The sequence below is a fragment of the Erigeron canadensis genome, chromosome 5, assembly GCF_010389155.1.
Source record: "Erigeron canadensis isolate Cc75 chromosome 5, C_canadensis_v1, whole genome shotgun sequence".
NCBI lineage: Eukaryota > Viridiplantae > Streptophyta > Magnoliopsida > Asterales > Asteraceae > Erigeron > Erigeron canadensis.
In genome coordinates, this window is record NC_057765.1 from 24,735,950 (window position 1) to 24,748,063 (window position 12,114).

The 12,114-nt window shown below is 36.9% G+C and overlaps 2 protein-coding genes across 2 annotated transcripts; one reads left to right on the forward strand and one right to left on the reverse strand.

Annotated features, from left to right (window-relative positions):
• The first annotated feature begins 661 nt into the window (after positions 1 to 661).
• On the forward strand, positions 662 to 2,335 carry LOC122601396. Its single transcript, XM_043774159.1, has 2 exons — positions 662 to 1,863; positions 1,975 to 2,335. The coding sequence occupies exons 1-2, from the start codon at positions 662 to 664 to the stop codon at positions 2,333 to 2,335; spliced, it is 1,563 nt and encodes a 520-aa protein (XP_043630094.1).
• A 5,583-nt stretch (positions 2,336 to 7,918) lies between these two features.
• LOC122602212 (parthenolide synthase-like) lies at positions 7,919 to 9,875 on the reverse strand. The gene is made up of 2 exons (XM_043774926.1): positions 8,955 to 9,875; positions 7,919 to 8,664 (listed from the first exon to the last, which is right to left on the reverse strand). The coding sequence occupies exons 1-2, from the start codon at positions 9,873 to 9,875 to the stop codon at positions 8,047 to 8,049; spliced, it is 1,539 nt and encodes a 512-aa protein (XP_043630861.1). The 3' UTR covers positions 7,919 to 8,046.
• Positions 9,876 to 12,114: the final 2,239 nt, after the last annotated feature.

Genomic DNA, 12,114 nt, shown 5'->3' on the forward strand with positions numbered 1-12,114 from the left:
GATGAAAAGATGCTCAAACATGTTGTATAAATGTATTAGTCAAGTTAAAGTTCAATCATGGTATTTACAAAGTTTGGAAATTGAGTTTGTCATGTTTTAGCTTTGAGTTCAAAGGTAAGTTTGTTGATTTATGTGCAATATGAGATCAGAAACTTCCCACTGCGGCGCATTGGGAAGGTTCCAACCACACTGCAGGGCAGTGGGGGACTTTTGACCCGCAGGTCAGTAGTTTTCCCCTGCGGCGCAGTGGGAGGTGTCCAGACCCACTACGGCGCAGTGGGGAAAAATTTAAAAAAAAATTGTCGTTTTTTGGTTTATCGAGTCTAGTCCTTTCAAGTTGGTATCAAAGCCGAGGTTTAATGGATTTAGGTATTCCCTCGTGTAGAGAGTGCCTAGACTTAAACCTTTGTTGAGACTCTACCTTAGGTGACCGAAATTTTATATGGGACCGAAAGAGTGTTTGATGATGCTAGCTTATAAACTTGCTAGTATTAAATCACAATAAGAAGCCGACCTTATTTTGGTTGAAGTACTAACAATTTATAAACTAACGACATTAAAAACCTTGGGACGGTTTAGTATAAAGTTATAGGCTTTGGCTTTTAGTCGTAAAGATAGATAAGTTGTGCGATTAAATTCTTTTATCTACTCTTATTATAGTATGGTCGATCATCATAATGACGAAGATGAGCACCACGAAAGAAACGAAGAAGAAGAACCCATATTTTCCGAGAATAGTATGGATATCTCGGACCAAATAGGGAGAGCATTAGAGAAATATACTCCTATCCTACTAAAGAGATTGAATCAAACGTTGGAAGGAGTAGTGAATGATCACCTTGCTCAAATGATCAAAGAAGAAGTTGCGGTTAATGTGCAACAAGAGTTTGAGAAGCGAGATGGCAAGGATAAAGGCAAAAAGACTGAGGAGGTGAAAGATGTGGAGGTAACGGGGGAAAGAATTTACAAGAAAAAGTTCACTTTTCGAGACTTTGAGGTGTGCCACCCACCGGAGTACCATGGTGACCGTGATCCCATCGTTTTTACGCGATGGATATCGGAAATTGAAGCGGCTTTTCGTACAAGTCAATGTCCCTCGCATTTGAAGGTTATATTTGCAGTTGGCATGCTTAGGAACAGTGGGAAAAGATGGTGGGATGGATTGTTGGCAGTTAAGAAGGAGGCCTTGGATGATGTTGAATGGCCCGAGTTTAAAACCATGTTCTTGAAGGAATTTAGATCAGAAGCTGAAGTGACCAAGTTGAGAAGTGAATTTCTAAATGATTGTCAAGGCAACATGAGCTTAAATGAATTCCGAGCTCAATTCTTGGACAAAGCACAATTTTGTCCGGAATTTCTTGAGAATGATCAATTGCTCAAGGAACAATTTTACTTGAAGTTAAGAAAGAATCTCCGGGAGAAGATTAGTTTACGTCAAATGGAGTCTTTCCCCATGTTGGCGGATGTGGCTCGGGATCATGAAATTGAGTTGTCAAGGTTAGATGATAGTGATTTGAAAAGGAAGCATGAAGACACGAACTCTCCCAACAAACGGCATAGACAAGAGGGTAGTTCTGGTAACCATTCTAATAGAAGGAATGTTTTTTTTTGCCGTCAATGTAAGAAGAATCATTCGGGGGTATGTAGGGCGGCGGAGAAACGTTGCTATACTTGTGGGAAGTCAGGGCACACAAGCCGGGAATGCAAGTCAAGGCCCCAAAAGCCTATCATATGTTTCAAATGCTTCGAGGAGGGCCACATGAGAAGCTCGTGTCCTAAGTTGACCGAGGAGGAAAGACTGGAAGAAAGAAGGAGGGAGGCGGAGAGGAAGAACGCCCAAGCACATGGAAACCAACGAGGAAGGTCCTTCCAACTCACAGTGGAACAAGCTAGGAACACGGATGATGTTATCATAGGTATATTTCTTGTATATAATGTGCCTATGTGAATTCTCTTTGATTTGGGGGCGAATAGATCTTTTGTTGCAACTAGGGTAATTCATGTTATTCCTGTGAATAAGTCAAGTCTAGATAATTCGTTACAAGTTGAGGTTGGTAATGGTAGAATGGAGTTAGTGAATGATGTGTATAAGGGGTGTGAAATCAAAATTTCTTCGGAACTCTTTCAAGCCGATTTAATTCCTTTTCCGATGGGAGAGTTTGATATAATTTTGGGTATGGATTGGTTGAGCTCTTATAATGCTAAAATCACGTGTGATGAAAAGGCGATATATTTGAAGACCTCCAAGGGTGAAGACTTGGTGGTTAATGGTGATAGGAAAGAACGTTGTATGAAAGTCCCTTTGCCACTAGATCTAACGAGATTAAGTATCTAATGTATAAGTGCGGAAATTCTTATACAAAAGCAATCAACAACACGAACACGAATATGAATAAATTGGAACCGTATATTACTTCGGTAAATGCAATTACAAGTAACACACCAGGTTCGGAATACGAAAATATGAAAAACAAAACGACTGGAAGATTAACCTTAAACATAAGGTTTAATCTCTATTTATACTAATACTTAATGGACTTGACGGACCGAGCCCAACTCGAGCTTGACTAGGTTGAGCTTGACCAAGTCAACGTGTTGACCAATTCGAGCTTGAGCAGGTCGAGCTCGACTAGGTCAACGTGTTAACCAATTTGAGGTTGACTTTATTATACGCGAAAACTTAACGTTTATTACAAGTACATATTCAATAGACTCAAGACAAACTTCTATAATGATGTTGTCACCCGGAAATGCACCAACAGACTCCCCCTTGACATCAGCATTTAGAAGTTTTCATCGATCTTCAAAGTCTTCACTTGTAATGCATGGAAATAGTAACAGAAATGCCCAATCAAGCACTCCTTGACTATTGCTATCACTTATGACAATCATTAGTTAAAAACTCTGCAATCAAAAAATTTTCGTTAACTAATAATATTATGTCTTCTTTTGGTAAGACTTGATCTTTATGCGCTGCACACTGATCTTCAAACTGCAAAATCTCTGTATCCTTATGACAATTAACAAATCCAATACTCAGATTGTAATTCTCCCTCGGAACAATAACATCCAAATTAAGCTCCAAGCAATATTATCATGCCAAACATCATCACTTCAAAGTAATACAGACATCATTGCCTCCTCATGCAATTCGGATATCATCACTCCAATTATTATGCAAAATAACATCGCTCAATCTATTTTGATCTTCAAGCTTAACCGAAATATGAGAAAGAAGTTGAATCTCCAACAATTAGCATCGAATTTAATCAGCTCTCACAACGATATGAAATTCTGTGACTTGAATTTCAGATATGCAACACTCACAAGATCCATGTCTTCAACCAATAGTGTCTGACTTTGTCTTGTATCTTCATGAATCCACCAATCACTTGAAGTCTTTCATATCAAATCTCCCCCTCAAGGTAAGCATCTCCAAAATAATAGAGAACCACTTAATCTGCAACCTCTTCACTAGTCACCGGATTAGTCATCTCTATATCATTGGCATCAAATAAAGGTTTGATTTTCAGTTACTCGGCTACAAATGATTAACTTTATCACAAAATCTTTTCGACAAAATCCCAAACACATGTTAAGCAAAGATCATGAACAGTTTACTCGGATTTTCAATCATGGTCTTCAATCTTCAATCTTCATCTGATTCATTTGAATCACCTAATCTTAAATCAGGCGCCTTTGATCCAAAAACTAGGTCGGACACATGTCACACAGATTCAAAACCAAAAAGATACCATGACTAAACCCTGTCGAAACACCATGATCTTCATTGCTACGAACATCCAAGAATTTTGTATAGAAAACATGGAAGCTTTAAATTTTTAACCCCCCCTTTTCTCTATAAAATTCTTAAAACAACCTATATGTTTGTTTTTTGTTACAACAATTCTCCCATTCTCATCTTAATCCCATAGTTGTTCACATATGCAATCCAGAGATAACACAATAGCTCATTGCCATAACAACATGGTGACAAAATTGTTCACATATACAATCAAGAGATAACTCAGTAGCTCCTTGTCAGATGAACTTTTTTTGGCCTGGTCTTGAATTCCTTCTAAGATTTCTCAGAATCTTCTATAAAGGATAGAACTCTAGCCACCATTGATTCGAGTTGTCTAAATTTAGAACCTAAAGTTGATCAAGTTTTCAAGTCTATTGCTTTATTACAGAATTCGAACCAAAACTCAAAGAGTTTACAAGTTCAATATTCCAACAAGCAAAGACCAAAACTAAATCAAATTTACAAGTTCTTGACAATTCAAAAAGTGATAAATTAGAATCCAAAGTTGATCAAGTTTACAAGTCCAAAACTCGATTAATAGATATCAAACCTAAACTCAAAAGAGTTTACAAGTTCAATATTTAGACAAGTTCAGACCTAAACATAATCAAGATTGCAAATTCTAAAACGTATTTTACTCGAACAAAAGATACGTATATATATAGTGCACGAACCTTCGAACACAAAATATTAGAAGGTTGGTTGAGCTAGTAGGAGGTCGAGGTCGAGCAAGTGATGTTCCCATAACCATTGGAAAGTAGACTCATTTACGAATTCATGGCAGCTTGAATCATCAAAAGCGGAGTTACGGTTTGAATGTTATGGCCAAAACAAAATCAGGTCGAGTTTGACTAGTCTTGGTCGAGCTTGACTAGAATTTGGTCAAGCTTGACTAGTCTTGGTCGAGCTTGACTGGTCTTGGTCGAGCTTGGAGCTTGGAGTAAGGTCGAGGTCGAGCTAGGAGGGGTCGAGCTCGACCTGGTCGAGCTTGGCTTGACTTGTTCAAGCTTGAATGAAGCGTATGAAGCTTGATTGGACCAAAAACCAAATGTAACCACCTTTATCATTGTCGAAACCTTAATTCCGAACCAAAAGAATATCTTCGTTGGCTCTGATACCAAGTGAAAGTCCCTTAGCCACCAGATCACACGAGATTAAGTATCTAATGTATAAGTGCGAAAATTCTTATACAAAAGCAATCAACAACACGAACACGAATATGAACAAACTGGAACCGTATATTACTTCGGTAAATGCAATTACAAGTAACACACCAGGTTCGGAATACGAAAATATGAAAAACAAAACGACTGGAAGATTAACCTTAAACATAAGGTTTAATCTCTATTTATACTAAAACTTAATGGACTTGACGGACCGAGCCCAACTCGAGCTTGACTAGGTCGAGCTTGACCAAGTCAACGTGTTGACCAATTCGAGCTTGAGCAGGTCGAGCTCGACCAGGTCAATGTGTTAACCAATTCGAGGTTGACTTTATTATACGCGAAAACTTAACGTTTATTACAAGTACATATTCAATTGACTCAAGACAAACTTCTATAATGATGTTGTCACCCGGAAATGCACCAACATTGTATATCCATTTGTATATTCGCTCATGCCAAACCTTATTTGTCCCATGGATGTTCATCCTATCTAGCTCACATTGTTGACATTGAGAAGAAACCTCCATCTATCGAAGGCATTCCTATTGTTAGTGAATTTGCCGATGTTTTTCCCAAAGATTTGTCGGGCATCCCTCCCGAATGGCAAGTCGAGTTTTCCATTGATCTCATTCCGGGGGCTAACCCCATTGCTAAAGCTCTTTACCGTTTAGCTCCAACGGAAATGCAAGAAATGATGAAGAAACTTCAAGAATTACTCGACAAGGGTTTCATACGACCTAGTAACTCTCCTTGGGGTGCACCAGTACTTTTTGTCAAAAAGAAGGATGGAAGCATGCGTATGTGTATCGACTATCGTGAGCTCAACAAAGTCACCGTAAAGAACAAGTATCCTTTGCCTATAATCGACGATTTATTCGATCAACTTCAAGGAGCTTCATATTTCTCTAAAATAGATCTTCGATCGGGTTACCATCAACTCAAAGTACGTGATGAAGATATTCCTAAAACCGCTTTCGGACTCGTTATGGTCATTATGAATTTGTTGTCATGCCTTTTGGTCTCACAAATGCTCCCGCGGCTTTCACGGACCTTATGAATCGTGTTTGCCACCCTATGCTCAATAAGTCCGTGATCGTTTTCATTGATGATATTCTCATTTACTCTAAAAGTTCATCGGATCATGAAGTTCATTTAAGGGAGGTGTTGGAAACCTTGCGTAAGGAGAAACTCTACGCCAAATTCTCTAAATGCGAATTTTGGTTAAGAGAAGTGCAATTTCTTGGCCATGTTGTTAGTAGTGAAGGAATTATGGTGGATCCGGCTAAGATTAGTGCGGTGATGAAGTGAGAGCAACCCAAAAATCCGTCGGAGATTAGGAGTTTTCTTGGTCTAGCGGGCTATTACCGTCGTTTCATCCAAGACTTTTCTAAAATAGCTTCCCCATTGACCAAGTTGACTCGAAAGAATATCAAGTTTGAATGGAAAAGTGAGCAAGAGATGGCTTTTCAACAACTACGAGAAAGATTAAGTCAAGCACCGGTCCTTGTTTTGCCCGATGGTTTGGAAGATATGGTGGTGTATTGCGATGCCTCGTGTAATGGCCTTGGTTGTGTTCTTATGCAATGGAGTAAAGTCATTGCCTATGCTTCAAGGTAATTGAAAGAGCATGAGAAACGGTATCCTACTCATGATTTGGAGTTGGCGGCGGTGGTCTTTGCTTTAAAAATTTGGTGCTATTAACTTTATGGAGTCAAGTTTACCATTTATTCCGATCATATAAGCCTCAAGTACTTCTTATCCTATATTGATAGTCTTTATGTATTATACGAATTTAACCTAGTTTTTATACTAAACAATTCTGTTACTACCCATGATTCTTCATTTTCCTATATTGATAGATGCACATATCCAATGTATGGTAGGTGTTATCGCAAGAATATCTATTATATGTGTCCAACTATAATATTGTGCATATGTATTTAACTTTCAAAGTATCTAACTTTATGTATTCAAACAATTAAGGGATAAGTATTTTGAATTATAATAAACTTTGCACGAATATTTATAATAGGAAATACTAAAGTTGTGTGTATTGTATGTAAACATCTCGAAATTATGTTTATTGTATGCATGGCTACCATATATATAGCTGCCACTTGTTACATTTTCTTACATACAATATACATAATTTCGAGTTGTTTATATACAATACACAAAACTTTAGTTATTTCCTACTATAGACATTCGTCCAAAGTTTGTTGCATTTTAGAATACTTATCCCAACAATTAAAAGCTTGGAAATAGACGGCATGCATTTGATGTGGTAGCGTATTTGGACGTCACATATATAATATAAAATATATATATCAATGTAGGTAACACTCCGGTAAGAACAGTCTTAAAATAAGAACTGTGACAACACTTAAAAACATCATTTTGATGTATTAAAAGTCTATAAAACTAATATAGTGCATAACTAATAATCATTATTTAAGTGTTTAACAACACATTGATTATTCAAAATTGAAAAAATCACGTTTTTTGTTGGATGTATTATTTTGATGAATATGCATCCAAGATGAATGCACAAAATAAAAAACATGATTTTCTTGATTTTAACGGATCAATGTGCTGTTAAACACTTAAATAATGATAATTAGTTATGCACTATGTTAATTTAATAGACTTTTAATGTATCAAAATGTAGTTTTTAAGTGTTCTCACCGTGTTCTTATTTGATTATCCTCATATAATGTTAACCAAAGTATAACTTTTAGATATATGCCATGCATACAAATGAGATTTTATTTCCTCCCTTTAAGGCCCCTCCTTTAAAATTTTACAACATTATATATATAACTATAAATATTAATATATGGATCAACAATATTTGAAAAATAATTTCGATCATATTATCATAGATTCAACAACTTTGATCGAGTTGAAACGGAATTGACTGATTATTTTTTAAACACATTACATCAGACACCACTATAAGCTTCTATATATATATATATATACTAAGAAATAAGAATATTAGAGCTCCTTTGGTTGATGGTCACTTTGATAACAGAGTAGGAGTGACCATTTTATTCTAAAAAATAGGTAAATTAATTATATACTAGTCATCTTCTCATTGTTCTTGGTTAACACAAGCCAAAGTGGAAACTTTTTACGTAGAACCGACGTACCCTTCTCTTCCATGTTCAAATCTTCGTTCTTTTCTCCATTAGGAAGTTCCCAATCAAACCAAAAAAGAAGGTTTGCTATCACAAACTCTACAATTATCGGAGCTGTGTTGATTGCAGGGCAGGTTCTCCGTCCTCCTCCAAAGGGGACCATCTCAAAATCACTAGCCTCAAATTTCTCAAACCTTTCTGGATAGAACTCATCAGCGTTTTCTCCCCAAACTGTCGGATCTCTTGATATCCCCCATGCATTGATCAAAGCACTCGTCCCTGGAAAGACGTCATAACCACCAATTTGACAATGGCTTATGCTTTCATGTGGTATTAGTAATGGGGCTGGCTCATGCATTCTTAATGTCTCTTTAATCACCATATGCAAGTATGACATTTTTGTCATATCGAGTGCTTCTACTTTTTTACTTCCATTCATTTGATCTCGAATTTCACTTTGCAACTTATGCATCACTCTAGTATTTCTAATGATCTCAGACATGGCCCATACCAAGGTCACTACAGTTGTATCAATTCCTCCAGTAAGTACATCCTAAAAAATTGGTTACATTAGTTAATGGCAACATGATAGTTTATATCAAATGGGAGTTCTAAGTTTGATAGAAAGACCTAATAAATTAATAGACCTATTAATTAACCAGACCACGAAATATTTCCATCTAATCTATAACCACCATTTACACACTCACACCTAAATATGCACACCATCGTTAAACTATCATTGAAGCTATATTCAAAATCAATTTTCATTATAACATAAACATATATGAAAAGCATTTCATAGATGAAAAATATGATACAATATGTAAACAAAGAAAATACCATGATCAGTGCTTTCATGTCTTCTTTGGTGAGCTGATAGCCAGAAGAATTATGGTTGGAACATAACTCGATTAAAGTATGAACAAAATCCTTGTTATCATCACTTAGTTCTCCAATGGTTTGTTTATGATGATCACTGATGACATTCTCAATATAAGCATCAATGTATGAAAAACATTTCTCTAGCTTACCATTCCATCCACTAAGTTGGTCTATAAAGTGACCCAACCATGGAAATGTATCGCCAATTGATCCACCAAGCATTGTATTGGTTTCATCAAGCATTTCTTCCCATGACGGACCAATAAGTGGTAGTTGCCTATAGTTGTCACCAAATGCTATTTTGCATATCACACCTTTTATTGTTTCAAATAACACCTTGTTTAAGTTTATAGCAACGTTTGATGGATGTAACGATAAAGAACTAATCATACTTTCTGTCTCTAACACCAACACATGGTTAAGCATTTTAGCTCTCCTGGGACCTGCTAGGAGCTCAGACACAAAAACCTTGCGCATCTCCTTCCAGTGTTTGTCATGAGGCGAGAAGGCGACGTCCAAATAGTTGTATGTTAGACGTTTAGTGGCACGAGATGTTTGTCTAGAGCAAAATATGTGATCTTGAGTTTTTAGGATTTGTTTGGCCATGGTTGGGGAAGAGATAACAAGGAAAGGTTTTGAACCAATATGAATTTGCATAATGGGACCATATTTTTTGGAAAGTTCCCAAAGGATTTCATGACGAGATTTACCCAATATTTGGTGCAAGTTTCCAATAATGGGAAGTTTAGGAGGGCTTGGGGGAAGCTTAGGGACATATATGGATGACTTGTTCATAAGAGTGTATATAAAGATGCAGAACATTAAGAGAACAAGTATTGTTGTAAGGAGCCATGGAGGAAAGATAGTGAAGATATCCATGTGATTAATTATGATTTGTGCTTAAAGTAATGAATATAAGGAGATTTTTTTCATATAATGAATATAGGCAAATTAACTATGATTTTCACAAGGAGATTGTTTTCATATGATTTAATGCTCTACAATTTAAGTCGCTAAAAAATTGTCAGCTTTCTTGGTCTGTATTAATTATCCGCCCCCCTTTTTTTAACAGTTTAATTATTCCTTTTAGAATCTAAATTTATTTTGTGAGTTTAATTCTAACTGTGATAATCAATGATCTTCATTTTAAATCATACTTGAAGGAGATTTTTTTCATATGATTTAATGCTCTACAACTTTAGTGGTTAAAAAATTGTCAACTTTCTTGGTCTGTATTAATTATTCCTTTTAGAATCTAAATTTATTTTGTGAGTTTAATTCTAACTGTGATAATCAACGATCTTCAATTTAAATCATACTTGTCAAAGCCAAGCGCCTCTTACGCATAGGCACAAAACGCAGGGGAGACCCAGCCTTAAAACGTGTAACCTCCCACTACCTAAGCGTTAGGTTACACTTTTTTATATAAATATTTTTTATTCCAAAGAGCTTTTATTGAGCGTAAGAAAAACTTCACAGATAGTACGCGGATATCACAAGAATCTTTGTTCCATATATATCAATGTACTAGTATTAATACCTATACGATTTACGGATCGTTTGTGTGTGTGTATATATATAAATATATACATATATATATATATATATGAGAGAGATCAAATGAGAAGGCGTGTTAAGGAGAGAAGGGAGAGAAGGTCCTATTCACCAATCAGAGTGTAACACGTCGCCTTTAAAAAAAATACGCGGTGGCAATTTTGTAAATAATTTGACTTCAAACGTAAGCTGACCCAATCCACCTCAAGCTGACTCAGCCCAAGCTGACCCATCTTAACCTGACCCAACCCAAGCTGATTCAGCCTTAACTGACCCAACCCAAGCTAACCCATCCAAAGCTGACCTAACCGAACCTTAAGCTAACCAAACCGAACCCCAAGTTGACCCAAACCCGTAATCTACATTTGTGTAGATTAATCTACATTTGTGTAGATTATGTGTAAATTGTGTCAAGCTAACCCAACCCCAAGCTGACCCAACCTGACCAGACCCCAAGCTGACCCAAACCTGACCCAAGCTGACCCAACCAAGAACCCAAGCTGACCCAAAACCCATAATCTACATTTGTGTAGATTATGTGTAAATTGTATCAAGCTAACCCAACCTCTAGCTGACCCAACCTCAAGCTGACCAAACCCCAAGCTGACACAAACCTGACCAAGCTGACCCAAACCAGAACCCAAGCTAACCCAAAACCCATAATCTACATTTGTGTAGATTATGTGTAAATTCTATCAAGCTGAATCAACCCCAAGCTGACCCAACCTGACCAGACCCCAAGCTGACCCAACCCTGTCCAAAGATTACTCAGACCCCAAACTGACCTAACCCCAAGCTGATCCAAGCTGACCTAATCCTGACCAGACCCCAAGCTGACCCAACCCTGGCCAAAGATGACCAAGACCCCAAACTGACCCAACCCCAAGCTGACCCAAGTTGACCTAAACCTGACCAGACCCAAAGCTGACCCAAACTGACCAAGACCCCAAGCTGATTGATTAAGCTGATCCAAACCAAGCTGATCCAACTCAAGCTGACCCAACCCAAGCTGACCCAACCCAGTGAGAGCCCAAGCTGACTAAGCTTCACAAAGCTTTAATTTATTTACAAAATTGCCACCGCGCTTTTTTTTTAAAATTTTTTGACACATGTCGCGCTTTAATTTATTTACAAAGTGATTTTGAGAAGCCTTTTTTTTGCGAGAACCTTTGAGAACTTTTTAAATCAAGCCCAACCGATGATTGTTTTTTACATGAAAATTATTTTTTGACTGTTTTTTGAATAACTTATGTGTAACTTTGAAGTTTATAATTGTGTGGAGGTATGGATTATCATCCGTTATACAATTATGTGGAGATTTGGATTCTTGATCACATGTGCACGAATATTGCTACGATCACATGTATGCAAGTCGATCACATGTAATCATAGCAATATTCGTGCACATGTGATCAAGAATCCAAATCTCCACATAATTGTATAACGGATGATAATCCATGCCTCCAAACAATTATAAGCTTCAAAATTGCACATAAGTTATTCAGAAAACAATCAAAAAACAATTTTCATTTAAAAATAATCATCGGTTGGGCTTGATTTGAAA

Excerpts from the sequence above, each read along its gene's own strand:
- LOC122601396 (XM_043774159.1), top strand. The coding sequence starts at position 662 with ATGGTCGATCATCATAATGACGAAGATGAGCACCACGAAAGAAACGAA. Across the intron at positions 1,864-1,974 it reads CATGGAAACCAACGAGGAAG|ATCTTTTGTTGCAACTAGGG; the intron begins GTCCTTCCAACT and ends GGGGGCGAATAG.
- LOC122602212 (XM_043774926.1), bottom strand. The coding sequence starts at position 9,875 with ATGGATATCTTCACTATCTTTCCTCCATGGCTCCTTACAACAATACTT. Across the intron at positions 8,665-8,954 it reads ACATGAAAGCACTGATCATG|GATGTACTTACTGGAGGAAT; the intron begins GTATTTTCTTTG and ends CCAATTTTTTAG.